Here is a 17,007-nt window from a genome sequence, read left to right on the forward strand (position 1 = left end):
TATAAAGATGTTTTCGAATGAAAATATTTTCTCAGCAACCAAACGCTCTCAGAAATTCAAATTTAAAAATACATACAGCAGTGAATTGTTAAACGCTTTAGACAATTCTGATAACAAATCAGTCTTGAAACGGGGCTACTAGCTGCAAATACAATCAATGATCAAAAATCATGTCATATTCATGACTTTTGCCTAACATGGCCCATACAATTAAAATTTCGTTCGAAAGATAAATTAGCTACAAGAGCACATTGGAAGCTTATAATCTTCACAGTAACATCAGCTTTAATAGCTTAAGCACACATACAGAAACACAGACAAAGATGGCAAAAAGTAAAAAAAACTCGTCAAATGTTCACAATATGACTAATTTTATGCAGAACCTTCTTGTTGCTTCACTTCACCTGCCTCTGGCTTGGGCTGCTGCACGGGAGATGGAGAGCCCTCGATTCCCATCTCTGTTCTTAGGTCGTTGATGCTATGCTCCAACTCATTTATGCGAGTTCCCATCTCGTCAAGTGAATCACAGTCAAGAAAACACAAAATAGATTTCATTTAAACCACTACAATGATATGACACAGACAGTAAGGTTTCAAACCCATTAAGTTCCAACTTATCTGAACTACCAGCCAAAACCAGAAAACATCGATACACCTAGTTTGTAAAAACAGCTTCCTATGGTGGCAGGCCAAATGACAATTTTAAGGCTTTCAATAAGCATACATAAACCAAATCATTTATATTAGTTTCATTTACATTAGTTAGACATATTAATAGGTGTACCTCCAGGAGGTATCTAATAAAATTGACGAAGAACCAAATTTGCGATTGTAAAAATTAAAGAAAATGAGGAAAGGATATTCTTTGTAACGATGGAGTCGGACATTGTTTGGAACCGAGATTGCTGCAGGCAGAAATTTTATTAGCAACAGTCAGTTATGTGACCAACATAAGCTCTAACTTATAACTCACAACTCACCATCTGCTGAAGAAGGTTTTGCACCTGCAAAAAATAAATGCACAAAAATTATGACAAGAACACAACAGAAAACAAACATTTACCAACACAAGATTCTTGTATAAATAATCCAATAATGTTAAAGTCCTACATTCTTCAACAACTATCATAACTTATAAGCTATGCCGACATTTATGATGTTGCGAGAAAATCAAGGCACTCACAAAAGCAGACATGTCTGCGGTGCTTTGCTTTGAATCTTCTGAATCATGCCCATCCTGCCAAGATAAACATATCACAGTAAATCAGGCACTTGAAGTCCAAAGTGTTTGAAATGGTGGCCCTAGCGACATGTCGTACTATCAATAAGGCATAAAACGACGCGCAATTGAGCGAGTTGCAACAACCAGTGAGAAAGGCAAAACATTTCCTGTATAATTCAAAACATACAAAACAAATTCTTGGCATCCAAATTTGAAACTACATGCATCGCAATTTCAAATTTCAAAAATAGTAGAAATCGTGGAGTTAGAACAAATCTAAAGACAGTAAATACACAGTTTTCGAATTGAATCGGACTTGAAATATTAGGAACCCTAGCGGCTTAATTGTGCGAAATTAAATGATTTATTTCGGCAAAAACAAAAAATCACAGAAAAAGAAAAACAAGAAAACTAGGATTGAGAAGAGAGAAGATTGCCATTACCATCCTCTAAAAATTTCGGAAACGACCTTCTTGCTCCAACCTTCCGTACAGTAGCTCTACAAGGCTATTAGCTGATGCGTGGATGATTTTGGGTGCGGCGTGGGCTGTGGTTTATATTTCCGGTGCTGCGTTTTAAGGTCAAGTTACATATAGGCCCTTGTTTGGAAAATAAATTAACATTTGTGCCGCCCAACCCAAGTGGATATGTTAGGGTCATTTTGCCATGGTATTTGAATTCAAAATTTATATCTAAGAAGGAAAGAATGGGCATTTTAGTCAGAGTAGGAAAGTCGAAGAATTGATGTTGAAAATAATAGCGCCACTGAAATTTCAAAATTTCATTATCCCAAAACTCTTTTCTCTTTATTTTATTAAATAACCAAAAAATTAGAGAGCAAGTGCAAAAGCCCAAGCAAATAGAACAAGGCTGAATGAGATACAAGGCCCAAGAGATAGGCCATGCACAACTATGAACAACCCAAAACCCAAGATTTTTTGCCAAGCTCCATACCTCTTCCCTTAAACCCATTTGATTCCCTCAACCCAAAATTTTTCTAAACTTTGAATGTGAGCATCTAATTCAAAATTAACTACGTATGGGATACGTACCAGTATCAAAGTAGATGTTAATTTTGGTAGATTATGCTTAACAGTAAACTGATATGTAACAGCTGAAGATTAGAAAATTTATAAAATTACAAAACAAACTTGTAAAGAAACAAACTCAGCACATGGTCTTATTGTAATTCCCAAATACTTGATTAAGAAAATTTCAAAGCTCAATAAGGAAGTGTGTAATATTGTGCTTTTCCTAGCTATATATGTTAGAAAGAAAGAAAGCAAAAATGGGAGTTCATTGCTAATATGTTTGAGCTCCCATCATCATCAAGCTATGGGGAGGGGAAGGGGGACGGGGCGGGGCGGGGCTGCTCAAAGTAAAAACTAGAACTAAGCAGCCGAAGGGGCACTTCTTCCTTGAACAATGTCACTGAGTGGTTCTGGGTCAACCAAAGTAGCAACAGCAGGAGCCGCCTTCAAATCCAATGTCTTGTCTTCGTAAATGTCCCACCATTTCTTCACCAGCATTTTTATGTCTTCTCTTTCCATGTTCTCCTCCTCCCCTGTGTACCTCCATGGCTTTGATCCCTAATAACATTAATTCATGTTTAATTAGTATTACTAATAATAATCCATCTTATGAATAATAATTTATTGGTTAATCTATTTATGATATCCAACCAATTACTCACCGCAGCACAATAGTGAACAACTTTGAGTGCATCAAGCTTCGCATTCTCAGGATGTCGCCATAGCATAGCCAAAACAAAGTTGTACTCGGAAGGGATAGGCTTATAGATATCCCTAAAGAACATGTTCAACAAGTCCTGGAACACAGAAAGGAATTAAATTCCCGAAACTATGATTATTAATTTATTAATGAGGAAAATATTAGCCATTATTAATTCATGAAGTACCTGCTCAGCAAATGGAGTGGGAGGAGTAGCTTGGACGGCAGCCAAGAGGTCATTGTAGGTGGAGATTTTAGGCTCATACACAAACATGCCGGCGTTGAAGTAAGGCGGGGGTGGAGACCCTAACTCAGCTGCAGGCCACTGAACCTTTTCCGGGCATTGTTGGCAATATCCAATCTTGTTCTGAGGGGTGTGGCTCCATGTTTTCTCACAGAAGCAGTCCATGACGGCGTACAAGAAGCCATCGGGGAGCTCAAAAAGGTGGTCAATATTCTCAAACACTTGTATGTCTCCGTCCAAATATATCATCTTGCTATACTCCACAAACTACGCAAAACACAATTGAAATATATGTAACCACACACAAAAGGATCCATGCATGCATGCGACAATATTATACTACAATTAGCTAGGGTATATTTATCACAGAAAGTCTCCGCGAAGGATTTTATGCAAAATATATTAGTTAAAGACTTTTAATCTCAATTATTTATTGGAATTAGAAAAATATGTAACATACTAAACATATATAATGGATGACTGTGATTATAAATTCTTAATTAATTCTTAACACAAATCCTTACTGAAGAAGCTCCCTCCGTATATATATAGTGGATACCTTAAAAATCCGAAGCTTAGAGTAATTAATGACATAATAAGCCATGGCAAACTGGGTTTGGTGATTCTCTGACGGGTAAACAGGCTCGATCTCTTGGACAATACAGCCTTGGGATTCAAGAATGTCCCTGTGGTCCTGGGGAACATCAGGAAGCACCGCCACGACAAGTGGGTATTGGGACTTGGCCTTTCTTAAGCCCTTAGCCAAACCCACAACTCCCTTCACATAGTCTTTGTTGCCTGCCAAGAAGGTGACATAGGCTTTGCTCACGGGGTCCATATGATTTGATTAGCAAATGACGAGACCAAGAACAATACAAGAAACAAATCAACACACAGAAGAAAGATGGGGGTGGAGGGTTTTGGAGAAGGGTTTCTGGGTCTTTATAAGATTTTGGAAGGAAATCTATTGATAAGACTTGTATCTCATGCAATATCTTGATTATATTGCCATTTATACGTAGAATGTGAATAATTAAGTAAATTTAGGTTTTACCCATAAAAAAACTTTCACTTTTAGAAAAAGCCAAAGCTTTTTCAAAAAAGACAGAATAACCTCTCAACTTTCAAACCAAAGACATGCAAATGTAAAGGATTTCTTAGGAAATCAAAAAATAAATAAGGGCAATTTTGTCCATTTTTGCTTCTTTTAAAAATTTTCTCTCTCCTTTGGGCTTTTCCAAAGTCTCCCGAATAATTATTTGTTGATTATATAGCACTCATTTGATCAGAAGGGATGATCAGTTCTAAATGGAAATTAATTTATTGTAAACCGAAATGATAGATGAATTATCAAGAAATTAGCCCAATAAAAAGGGTAATAAAACGTTGCGTCGGTCCCAAGAAAATTTAAAATTATCCATTTGTCCAAGATTCGAAAGCAACTTCGATCAAGAGTATTAATTGCTTCCTTCGAGTCAGAAATCTTATGCTCATTTTCTACGCGATTGATTAATATATTGCAATCTGTATTTTGTGAGACTCGATTTAGTAACAACATTGTTTTCGGGTTTCAGATTATATATATTTTTTGAAAAATAATAAATAAAAAATTGAAAGCATTACAGTGACTCCAAACATTCCCTTTCTGGCATGAGTATTCATTCCTCAAATGTCAATGAACAAAAGAATATTCCATTTTATAATCAAGTATTATTTATGTACTCTTGTGTCACAAGTATACAGTTTCGGAATATTCTACGTAAATTCATTTTATGGATTCCCAAAAAATCAAGGAGAAAAAGAATAGAGAGAGAGGATTGGGGAGCTCGAAAAAAGAGAAATACTTCCCTATTCCCGTTTCATTGTCCCTTGGAAAATATTTTTCGTAAAACAGAAGCTCAGACATAATCAAACTCAATTAACATCCACCATCTTGCTTGATCATCGTCCTCAGCCTCAACCTTATTCGTTTATCGATTAACTTCTTTATGACAAAATAAAGTTGAATGCTGCTAGATTCCGAAAAATTATAAGCTAGAAAAAACATAGTGAAATAGATGTCTTCTAATATCACCAATTGTATAATTGTATGGCCTAGCAGATATGACAGACGATAACTAACTGATACACAATGATGGAACAACAATTGCAACAACAGAACCAAAACCCTATGCTTTGTGGAGTACGGTACCAAGTTAAAACAACATAAGAAACAGATGCGTTGTTTATGAGGATACAACATTTTCAGTTCCTTCTATATTGTGAATTAGCTACTATTGCATGTATAACTGCAGCTATTTGGCTACCAGTCATGATTTATACAGAATATCATCCAGCAAAACTAACCACGAGTAGAACTGATGGATGTATATCTTTTTGCGCAGTGTTTGGGGACTTCCAATCAAATTCATTTTTTCACACCTTCATTGTAATCTATTTGCCAGCTAGGTGTGCTCAATTTAAGGTATGTTAGATAAAGTTCTGGAAAACATAACTCAAAACAAATCTAAGCCACGACAATATATTAAGGTAACAAGATTTGTTGTGAGTTATGTTCTCCAGCCCTGCTTACGCTAATAATTGAAGATATGATACAAAAGACATGTATGGTAGGAGCTTAATTACCCAATACCCAAGAGAATAAAGCAAGCCCTACCTCCAGCCTCTAGAAATACAAAACGCATACCAGGCCAAACAGAGCATGAACTTCAGCTAAGTTTTCACCCTTATAATCCCATGTTCTCATTGTGACTCACACACCGGTCGGAATAAACGACCAGTGAATCACTGACAAACCTCATCCCAAAATAACTAAGACAATTTTGATCCATGTAATGGAAGATCCATGATACCTCCAATTACATACATTCCGAGGTATGAGGGAAAGAATTTATACCAATCGATTACTAAGAAATTGAAATAACTACTACTGGTACCAGAAAATGGAACGGCATTTAACAAAACAAGTATCAACCAGTAACCACTACTGGTTCAGCAAGCATCAAACTTAATTACGCATCTGAGGTGAGATCTAATTCAAGCATTGCACATACCCAATTAGAATTCAAATACCAATGCATTGGTGACCAACAAAATGAGGATTGGGTTTCAAAAATCTCGACTATACACATGGTGAAATAACACCCATAGACCACAAATCCCATATCTTCCAAGCAACAGCCGACAACTGAACTCTCAGCTGTTGCTTGGAAGACTTGTAATGCTTGGACAATCTTATAGCCACAAACTGAACTGTCAGCTGTCACGACCTGATCAGCATAACCAGTACGTACAATAATAGTAACTCGAGCCAATCCATGATGCAGCTTAAGATTACTAAACTCCATGGCTTATACAGTTATAATATACAAACACAAGTCTGAACTGGTTTCCAGACATCATGAAAATTAAAAATATAATGTCTACCCAAAAGCTACAAAATTGAACAGCAAACAATAAATAATCTCTCTGATTTTAATTTGGGAAGTAATACAAATTTATAAGGAACAAAAGAATACTATCTCCACACCTAACACGAAATATTAGGCACAACATACACATCGTAACACATCCTACATCATCCAAAAACATGAGGTGAACAAGAGCTGAACTAGGAAGACGATACCTTAACAGCCTTAAATTCTGGATGAAGCAATCCAAGTTCATCTTTAACCTCAAGTGGATTGCTTGTTTCATTACGAACTCTCTTAACTCTCCTACTACCCAATGAGCTGTGTGTGAATCCATAGATTTGAAGAATCTGATTGTCCCCGAAGTTAAAAGCTCTATCCATCTGCTTCAAGCATCTCTCAACTGGGTAATCTCCAAACTTTCCACATGGCTTGCAACCAACAAAATGTGTCACTAGCGGCCACCTGTGGTCACCCAAACCAGGATGATAATTCTCAATCATTTCCTCATATCTATCAACCAAAATCCCCCAATAACCATGCAAATAATATGCATTCTCCAGATAAACCTTATCACCCCACTTCTCTCTTTGAGTGGCCAATATATAAACCATGGCTGACTGATCATCAGCTTCGAATACCGGCCTATCCTTAAGCTCCCTAGTGAGTATCTTCCCAGCCTCATCCCTAATTTTCCCTTTAGGTCCCATAGGAGCCCAAGTATCAAGCATATCTAATGACCACTGGGTATTCCTTAACAAGAAGCTCCCGGTATTGAGCCCAATCCAATTCTTTTGATCATAAACCATCTCCTTCCATCCATGCATTACAAAGTCATAATCTTTGTACCTCTCCCAGGGTACTTCAAAAGCCATATCTGTAAACATGGCATCACTATCCATCCACCATAGAAACTCAACCTCCGGGTGAGACAAAAGGAGCTTCCGAATCAACGGAAGCTTGGCCCAAAAACCAGCCATTTCAGCATCCAAAAGGGCCATATTGTAAAAAACCTCAATCCCATGCAACCTACAATAATCGATTTTGTTCTTAATCGACTTCAACAAGTAATGGTCACCTACCGGGTTCTCACACGGTTTTGGCGACGACCCAGTTACCAGAAGCACTCTAGGCTTATTGGGTCCGATGAAATTTGGGAAATTAGGGTTTTCCTTAAGCCATTTCGATCTCTGCTCGTCCCAATTTGAAATCTTGGGTCCAAGAGTGTAGGGCTTATTGGGCTCGGGTCTGTCTTCCTCTCCTTCGTCGACCAAGATCTTGTTGATATCGAAGGCATTGTAGTTGTTGGGATCGGCCGGTGTTGACTGGACCTCCTCAAGGACGCGGTGAGGCTCTGCTCGCTTGCGAGAGTAGAAGTGATCGCGAATCTCGATGAAGTCCTGCTCCGGAGTTCCAAACTTGCCGGCTCCGATTGTGCCACGTAGGACGACAACAGTGAGGACGAGACACAGGATTGTGACCTTGCCATGGCGCAGAGCTCTATGGATCCTTCGCGTTCTTTGAGCTCCTAAACATTTCTCTAATATCATAATTGACAATTGAACGTGAACCTCAATTGAACAACCAAAGTAAAAGGCAGATAAATCAGGATTTCGGATTTGGTGGGTGGGAGTAGGACTGGAAACCCCAGGATCCAGACAGAACTGGAAGCTAATGTGTGAAATTTGGATTCTGTTAAATGTTAACTAAACGCGTTTGTTAAATGTTTCTAGTTTGGGCCTTTGGAATTTGGACCCGACTGAGGCCACCACGATCTCTTATTTGAAACGAATGATGGTCTAAATTGCCAACTGGTCTAGTGAAATCGAAGATAGTCTTAACTTGCAAACTCTTCGTTTCTAAATTATTTTAAATTAATTTAATTTATGTGAAATGAGCTCCAAATCAATTAATTAAATGTGTAAGGAGAAAGATGCGAACTTGGGTGCAAAGGGAACATGCTGACAAATCGAACTTGGAACATGCTCACTATCCAAGCTTGAGTGCAATACCAACTAGTTTAACCACATATGCTATTATGGTCCGTTTTAAAGGCAAAAATAATAAATGTGAAAATCACCTGACACGGTTTTTTTCTTTTTTTTGTTGTTGCCAGAGTTAGGAAATGAGATGGGGGAAAACTCACACACGGGTACGACGGGAGCTTTTACCCAATACACTTGAAAGCACACCAAGGATCTAGGTCAATCCAACTAACACCCCATTAGTAATCACATCACAAGTATACTTTGCACTAAATAATTATGCTGAACAACAAAGTAAATGATAATAGTGATGTAATGAGATCTTCCAATAAAGTAGACCATAGGTTCCATCTCATTTTGCAGGCACTTTTTGGCGGCACCATGAACTTCACAAGTTCATCTAAATTACAAGTTTTAGATCAAATGAGTGAAACAAAGTTTGACCGCTTCTACATTCCGAAAAATTATAAGCTAGAAAACATTGAAAGATGGATCATCAATCAACTCAGAATGATTACGACACCAGAGTTGACTGCGACACCAGAGTAGATTTCTGACCCAGTGTCGATTTGGGGAAAGAATACTACTCCGATTGTAGTTGTATGGCCTAGCCACTATGACAAACGATAACGAACTGATACACAATAATGGAACAACAATTGCAAGAAAAGAAACAAAACCCTAAGCTTTTGTAGAGTGCCAAGTTAAAACAACAGAAGAAAAAGAAGCTAGACTATCATCGTCTGTATAAGCGTTGTTTATGAATACAGCATCATTTGTCTTTGTCTTCGGTCAATGGTTTGTTGTCCACATAAGGATATTCAGGTGGGGCAGACCATAGACCAACCAGTATTACTAGGTGGAGGCAAAGAAGCAATGCCGATGAGTAAAGGCTTGAAGGATACACATTCCAGCAGAACTCCACCCCGATAAACAACATTACACTGCCCCAAACAACATTGAATCAACAAATGACCGTTCTCAAAGTAAATCATGCAACAATCATTGCAAGCTATGTAGCTCATTATTCAAGGATAGAGCAGCCTACCGTAGTAATGTAGGAAAAGGCGTTTTCCACAACAGATAAGGTAAGCTATGGAAATACCTGCACTCAGACACATTATGATCTTTGAGCCCTATAAACAAAATGAATCCATATATGGAATAAACCAAGCAATATCATCCAGCAAAACTTACCAAGAGTAGAACTGATAATGCAACGATCGAGCACATAGGATGCCGATGAAATTCCCGACAAACATCGTTGTCACAATATCTGAAATCACCGTGCCCAAGTTAATATCAGTTAAAAGGACAAGTAGGAAGGCAAAAAGTTTATTACAGGAGCCTGCAGCTTACATTCTTTTCTAAGAACCTTGATGGATGAATGGCTATTGTAGGACTTCTTCAAAGAGAATGAACTTGTAAGAGCAAGTTTGAGTTTTATAGGATCAAGTCTAGAGTACAAAAATTTGAAAAGTCCACCTTCATGCCTGCACGTGACCATTACCACAACATATTCAGCAAAAAGACATAAATATGTGGTCATCCCTAAGTACACCACTTGTCAAGACAGTAGAGAGTTGCATGTTATTGTAGACAAGAGCCTAGCTTAGCTCCCACTTGTGAGTTGAGTGGTACAGCATAGGAGGTTGTGATACTCACATGTAGAAATATGTCAAGGGCAGAAGAAATGTTTTCTTCGTAATTTTAATTTTATAACTTCCCAACAAAACTTTTAGCTTGTGGATAAAAAATAGGATGATCCTCACACCTTACGTCCACATTTTCCATGCACTTCCCATTATGACTTATAAAGAAGAAGATGAGCACTTTTACTTACATGCACCATCTATAATGAGCAAAAGCTGTAAGTAAACCAAGGTGCGCAATCAGCAAAGAGATTGCAAATGCCTTTGAAACAAATATTGGCTCAGGAACGAACTTGAAATTGACAGACCTGAAAAATAGTCTGCATGTTATTTTGCAACAAAAGAGTAGACGAAATAATCAAGAAAAGAAATTTCAAATCAATAGTATACTGCACGTATTTCTATATGTGCTAAAAAAAATTTGAATGGAAAAGGTCCTCTTCAATATCTTTAATTATAAGGTCAAAGAATGTACCAGAAGTGGATAAAGACACGCCCAAGATTAAACGCTCTTGAGATGTATGCAAATGGATGAGACATGATGAAAGGTATTCCCAAAAGTATCTGCAGAACCATTTAGCAAGTAGCTGTCAACAAATGAACACCATAACTGGACTTGCTCTTGAAATGAGGATCTTGAAGTCTAGCTCACCTAAAAACATTGGAATAAAACACAAACATTCAACTTCCGCATTATCAGAGTTGCTTACTCTGTGAATTCTAAAATTGAAAGAATAAACATAATAGAACATAAATCAAGGCTGCAAGGCTGAATATAATGGAAACTTTTTTCACGCCTATGCAGGCATTAGTCTGTTGAAATCAAAAGGGAAGAAGTAAGCACCTGGACCAGCGCTGCACCAGATAAAGCTGATATCACTCCACCTATATTCATAGCCTGTAAAAGATGTGTTGCTATCTGAGAAATTTTAACAAATAACTCAAGCCAAATTTAAAGAAATATAGTTTTACACAAATTAATATTACCTTTAACATAAGGAGTAGTAGAAGTGGAGCATAGAGGAGCACATTCATCTTAACCGAAACAGCTCCACTTTGACAGATCACAAAAGGCAAAGTTAAACAATTATCATTTACCTCGACAAAAGTTCATCAAGGATGTAAGAATGCTACCTGAAAATGATCAGCCCTAGATGCCACCTTTGGTGAAGAAGTGATACCAACGAAGCATGCAGGAGCATCATGGCCAAACAGTCATTAAAAAGACGGAGCACAAAAATAGAATGCATTCTTTTTGATAGGCAAAGCAAGCTCATAGCCCACCACGGAACCTGCACAACAATTAAAGAACATTAGAAAACAAAATCAGAGCTGAGACATAAGGGACAATTACAGTTTGACACAAAGGTATGAGCTGAGTGAACAATCGGCAGTTATCCACAAAATCAGACAACATTTCTTTGAAAACTGAAAAATGCACGTAAAATGAGTCATTCAATTTTGTCATACCACATCTGTCTTCCCATAGATGAATAATATGATTCCCAAGTTTATAATGTACAAAACCCCGAACAAAATCTGCAAAAATGAAATAAAATAGAAACCATGAGATTAAAAATTATGGGTAAACCATACAAGAAAAACATCGATAATAAAATTCGTAATCCGAAAAAGAATAGATTACCTGAGCTGGATAAACTTCGCCTCCTGTAACATACCGAACAGCAGAATAAAAGTATAGGAAACCAGCAGGATAGACCAGTGGCCCTGTGTCGCCTTTTAAGTTACCATAATCTCTTTCTCCATCAAGAAACCCACTAACCTGTCAATTGACTATTGTTATTTTCTTGGCAGATTTCTAAGGAACCAAACAGAGAAGAGGAAAAAAAATGAGATTGAGGAAGATCACCCACTTGTGACATGTAAGCGTCCCAATCTATCTTCGTATCTGAAACCAAACACTTATGCTATGACCAATCCACATTCATGCATACATACATACATACATACATACATATGTGTATTTGGGTGCGTGAGGGACAAAAAATCTTACAAGGGACATATGCAATGATGAGGGCGACGAGGACCGCATCGCAGAGGAGCAAAGCGAAAGCAAAAGCTACCTTAGGATTTTTGAATAGCTTGATATTTGAAGCCTTAGAACTCCGCTGCTGCGAGGGCTTCACCCGCCTCGCCGATTTGACCGCCATGGTTGAATCGTCCTTGGACCTGGAGCTACTGGAGCTCGAGACTCTGGTCAGTGGTCATCAACGTGCAAAAGCCAAAAGAAGGCCTAACCGTTAGATTTGAATACTCACGATCTGACCTTGCTGAGAATCGGACCAGTTATTGGTGAACAGAAGCTCAGGCTCAATCAAACCAACAGCATAAGAGTTATGACTTGGCTGGCCCGAAAGTGAAATAAACCCAGAAGGTTAAGCCCAATATAGGCCCATTGTGGGGACAAGGATGTGGAATGGACTCACTAGTTTTTTTAATTTTTTTTAATTTTATGGAAAGTGAAAATATGACCAACGAAAAAAGATGTGAGCTCGATATACATTGATTGTTACTCTTTCCATGATAGCTTAAGTTTTTGGTCTAGTGGTGATTTTCACATGCATATCTTTTTTGTTTTTGTTTTTATAAAGTGATATTCTAAACTACTCTAATGCATGGGAAGAGAGATTGAACTCGAATGCAATAGAACGGATATACTATCTTAACCAACTATTCTAACTTAAATTTGCAATAATGAATAATAGGATTTCACATATGAGAGGATGTCGATTTCATACATTATTGGAGCCCTTAAACTTTTGAATACTAGTGATTGTTTAACTGTGCAAATCACAATTTTATTTTTACTTTTACTTAGCCAAGAATGTGAACGTGTTTGTTCCATGAACTCCAAATAGCGGGCTACGCTGTGGGGAGACTTGAGGTGGAGGAGACAGAGAGAGAGGGAGAGTGAGTCAGTTGAGTTGAGTTGTGTGTTTTGGATGAAATACAAGTTGGACAAGAGTCATCTTCCCTCGCAATCTTATCCCATGTGTGAGTCACCGAGACAAACCGACATTGTGGTTTTGGTTCTAACTCTCTAAGCCAAGCCACGTGGTGGTTGCTGCACTCAACTTCAACATCCACAGAGGCACACAGCAACTAGCCAAATGTAAAACACCAACGAAACCATTGGAGCATTGCTGCTGCAGGCCCGTGCTTGCTACCATATCTACAATCTCTCTCACCCACGTGTATGTATTCCACCAAGCCATCCACTACTTGCCTCCTCCTCCGCCCACCTGTCTCTCCATTTTCCTACTTTCTCAAACTGATTTAGCCCCTTAAACTCGCTCTCCTCTATATAACCCCCACCTGAAATTCCTCCAACAGAAACCATACACAGAACAAACACACACACTCTCTCTCTAAAATATGGATTCCCAGAACCTCAAACAACGCAGAACAGACGATCCCGACACCGCTGCCGCCACCACCACCATGAACAAGAGCAATTACAAAAGCAAAAAGGATATGCGGATGGACATGGCCAAACGCGGCCTTAGATCATTGGCCGTGGCGGTTGCAATCCCTGTCTCTCTCCACCTGCTTGCTATTTACTTGGGCTCCACCGACAACTACCCCACCGGCTCCTCCAAGCCCTTCTGGTTCCCGCCCTTGTGGGCCCTGCGCTTCATTTGCCTGGCTTCCAGTTTCTTGATGGGTCTCTCGGCTTGGCTTGTGTGGGCTGACGGTGGCTTCCACAAGAATCCCACGGCTCTGCCTCTTTATCTGGCCCAGCTAGGATTGAATTTGATTTGGGATCCGATTGTGTTTGGGGCAGGAGCGCCTTGGGTCGGGTTGCTGGTGTCCATGGGTATGTTTGGGACTATGGTTGCCTGTACTCGGGTGTTCAAGAATATCAATCCAGTTGCAGGTGATCTGATGAAGCCCACTTTGGCATGGGTTGCCTTTTTGGCCATTGTAAATCTTAAGCTAGTGTTCCATTGAAAATTTCATGTACAAAGCTTTAGTATCTTGACATATACGGTGTTGTTGTGTAAGCATTTCTCAATATGATGATTATGAGCTTAATGTGTACTTTTCTTCTAGACTTAGGCCCGTTTGGGATTGTTTTCTCCACCAAAAATCTTTAAAATCACAACACATATATACTTTGCACTAATTAATTTTGCAAAACAACAAAGTAAATTATAATAGTGATGTAATAAGATCTTCTGATAATAGGGTCCATCTCATTTTGCATACAGTTTTAATGGCTCTATGAACTTCACCGGTTCATCAAAATTGTAAAATTGAGATCAAATCATTATCAGAATTATACATCAAATCATTATCAGAATTATACATCAAATCACGAACAACTTCAACAACCGAAAAAAAATCAAATGAAACAAAACATTTATTCATGCTGATTTTTCTAAGAGCGATTTATGCACTAGGTTTCTTGCTCAATCCTACTACAGGAAAGGCAACCTTGTAAGTCCATCCAAGCTGAAACTGAGACTAAAAATTGGACACCAATGCTAAGTTGGTCCCAGAAAGGATTCATCTTGGTCACTGGAATCTTGGATAATCTGCTTCCCTCAGCATCTTTTCCAAATTGCCTCCATTTGCAAATCACAGAGATTAGACAGTCCCAGTGAAACCTACCAATACTAAGTGCTTTCCCAGTGCAATCTGATCCTCAATTTCAATCCAGCAGACACATTTTCACCCACAAATGTGACAGATGTGCTACATAGGAACCAGGTTTCCTCCACAGTGATCGAAGTTCCAAGTCCTACCACCACTAACGTATTTGATGACCAAAAGGAATTGGAAAAAAGAAAATATTCTGCTGGTTATTAATGACCTACTCAACTTGGCAAAGCTTCCTCAGGGTTATGGAGATTCTCCTCTTCTGATTTAGTTCCTTCCCTTCCCACTTCTGAAATCCAGGCATGCGGTTAATCTCGTGCTTCCAAAGGTACCTTGCTTCTCCTGACATAAAAATTAGGGACCCTGGGGTAAGATAAACAGGAATCTTGGCCATGGGCGGATCCTTTTCACCATCCATTAAAAAGCCCCTGCTTGTTCCATCAACTAGACTGAAATGCATCACGCATGATGACTCCAGGGAGAGAATGGCAATTCCATCTTCAAATCGCATAAGGTCAATGTGTGCACAGATCCCCTGCACAAAAATGCCGGGAGGAGGGGTGATGTCAACCTCACTTGTTGTTCTAGTATCAGCATATCAAATGCACATAGTTGATGGTAAAACAAATGGCTGAAACTTTAATTATTTTGAAGAATACAGTATTATGCTCATTATGAGACATAAAGCAATGTTTACTTCAATATTTTTGATAGAAATCAACATCTGGGGCTAAAAATAATAATTTCTCATACCTCACCTGGTTGGTAAGAATTTAGAATTAGTTGGTCGAAGAGTGGCTCTCTGCAGAAAAGATCTGATGGAAATGAACACGCATTCTCTTTCACATTATCAGCACTTCCCAATACTATAGGTTCAAGAACAAAGTCACTCGCAAGTACAACCTTGCGAATAGAATGCGAAAGCTCAGCTGCCCATGATGGAAGGTCTCCAAATCTCATAGCCTACAGGGAAAGGAAATTCTTTCAGTTGGCTTGGCTAGTGGGATGGATGATATTCAATTGGCTTATGTATGCATCACTCGTTCTCTTCAATACAGGTGATCAGCAAATTTGACAACCAAAGTAGTATCAGCAAATCCATACCAAAAACAAAGGACAAAGCTTATATTCCTTGTCATCTATCTCAACTTTTTATTTGATAAAGCAGTTAGCATACATTTCATATACAGTTTGCCAATTGGGGTAGTAATTGAAATGCTTTTCATATACAGGCTAACCAGATTTTGCATATCAAAATCCCATCTTCCCCATTTAATTTTATGCATTTCAATAAAGAAATGCACCAGGCCAATCCATAATTTGCATCCTAAATGTGTATGCATATGGGATTATACGCACCTGATTGTGCGAGGCTTGAGTGAACCATCCTTCTGCAACCACAAGTTAATAAAAGCCACTACATATGAGATTATTGCAGACAACACCACCAAGCATACATATTTAGTTCACTTAACAAGTTAAACTAATCTTGAAAATTCAAAAGAGACTATGAGTGAGAAGGAGACGCACCGTTCTGGATTGTGGAGAGCAAGGAAGACTGGCTTTGAGGAGGGAGGAAGTCTCTGCACAACCACAACCCTTTGATTTCTTTGATTGGTTCCCAGGAATGGCTTGGGTCAGATCCATCTCCCAATTCCAAGTCCTCGCCGTCCGATGAGTCGCCGAACACTTGCCTCAGAATTTCCTCGTTGGCAGCATCCATTTCCTCCTCGTAATTTTGAGCAGGCAAAAGCTAGTAATTTTAATAACAAAAAGTCATTTTTTATCTCCGTAATTTACCTGTCTAATCACTTTGAATTGAAATTACCATAATTGAAAAACCACATAAATAAATAAAATTTGAAAAATCCAACAGAATCAAAAATGACTTTTTGCACCGTTGATCTGATGTAATGTTAAACTACTTTAAACCACTGATTTTGACGACTGGTTTGTAAAAGAACCTTTCGTACGGTACGCAACTTTGCGCAGTATCCTTAGCCTCGTCGTAGGTGATTACTGATTGGATGAATCAAACAGACGCCTCGGCGAGCGTGCCACGCCAAGTGGATTGCATTCGCATAGCCCTTCGTGCCATGCACAGAACAGTTCACCCAGCACATCGACACGTACCCGTTGC

At 38.7% G+C, this 17,007-nt stretch overlaps 6 protein-coding genes across 6 annotated transcripts; 1 reads left to right on the top strand and 5 right to left on the bottom strand.

The window, feature by feature from the left end:
* LOC18767126 (heat shock factor-binding protein 1) lies at nucleotides 86-1,873 on the bottom strand. The gene is made up of 5 exons (XM_007201401.2): nucleotides 1,666-1,873; nucleotides 1,184-1,237; nucleotides 981-1,004; nucleotides 863-905; nucleotides 86-518 (listed from the first exon to the last, which is right to left on the bottom strand). The coding sequence occupies exons 1-5, from the start codon at nucleotides 1,666-1,668 to the stop codon at nucleotides 373-375; spliced, it is 270 nt and encodes an 89-aa protein (XP_007201463.1). The 5' UTR covers nucleotides 1,669-1,873; the 3' UTR covers nucleotides 86-372.
* LOC18766369 (galactinol synthase 2) lies at nucleotides 2,614-9,332 on the bottom strand. The gene is made up of 6 exons (XM_007201847.2): nucleotides 9,327-9,332; nucleotides 9,111-9,175; nucleotides 3,757-4,021; nucleotides 3,141-3,464; nucleotides 2,916-3,050; nucleotides 2,614-2,811 (listed from the first exon to the last, which is right to left on the bottom strand). The coding sequence occupies exons 1-6, from the start codon at nucleotides 9,330-9,332 to the stop codon at nucleotides 2,614-2,616; spliced, it is 993 nt and encodes a 330-aa protein (XP_007201909.2).
* On the bottom strand, nucleotides 6,505-8,412 carry LOC18768123 (xyloglucan 6-xylosyltransferase 2). The gene has a single exon (XM_020569971.1). The coding sequence runs from the start codon at nucleotides 8,155-8,157 to the stop codon at nucleotides 6,808-6,810; it is 1,350 nt and encodes a 449-aa protein (XP_020425560.1). The 5' UTR covers nucleotides 8,158-8,412; the 3' UTR covers nucleotides 6,505-6,807.
* On the bottom strand, nucleotides 8,888-12,497 carry LOC18767523 (dol-P-Man:Man(5)GlcNAc(2)-PP-Dol alpha-1,3-mannosyltransferase). The gene is made up of 13 exons (XM_007200978.2): nucleotides 12,259-12,497; nucleotides 12,119-12,153; nucleotides 11,890-12,027; nucleotides 11,715-11,783; nucleotides 11,379-11,536; nucleotides 11,232-11,298; nucleotides 11,089-11,142; nucleotides 10,720-10,808; nucleotides 10,436-10,552; nucleotides 9,952-10,085; nucleotides 9,790-9,868; nucleotides 9,641-9,697; nucleotides 8,888-9,536 (listed from the first exon to the last, which is right to left on the bottom strand). The coding sequence occupies exons 1-13, from the start codon at nucleotides 12,413-12,415 to the stop codon at nucleotides 9,365-9,367; spliced, it is 1,326 nt and encodes a 441-aa protein (XP_007201040.1). The 5' UTR covers nucleotides 12,416-12,497; the 3' UTR covers nucleotides 8,888-9,364.
* LOC18767528 (translocator protein homolog) lies at nucleotides 13,293-14,306 on the top strand. Its single transcript, XM_007200521.2, has one exon. It carries the CDS (start codon nucleotides 13,641-13,643, stop codon nucleotides 14,214-14,216), a length of 576 nt encoding a protein of 191 aa, XP_007200583.1. The 5' UTR covers nucleotides 13,293-13,640; the 3' UTR covers nucleotides 14,217-14,306.
* LOC18768591 (uncharacterized protein P8A3.02c) lies at nucleotides 14,414-16,847 on the bottom strand. Its single transcript, XM_007199580.2, has 5 exons — nucleotides 16,832-16,847; nucleotides 16,398-16,620; nucleotides 16,227-16,258; nucleotides 15,621-15,830; nucleotides 14,414-15,402 (listed from the first exon to the last, which is right to left on the bottom strand). Exons 2-5 carry the CDS (start codon nucleotides 16,588-16,590, stop codon nucleotides 15,082-15,084), a joined length of 756 nt encoding a protein of 251 aa, XP_007199642.1. The 5' UTR covers nucleotides 16,591-16,620; nucleotides 16,832-16,847; the 3' UTR covers nucleotides 14,414-15,081.

Source organism: Prunus persica, chromosome G8, assembly GCF_000346465.2.
Source record: "Prunus persica cultivar Lovell chromosome G8, Prunus_persica_NCBIv2, whole genome shotgun sequence".
Lineage (NCBI taxonomy): Eukaryota > Viridiplantae > Streptophyta > Magnoliopsida > Rosales > Rosaceae > Prunus > Prunus persica.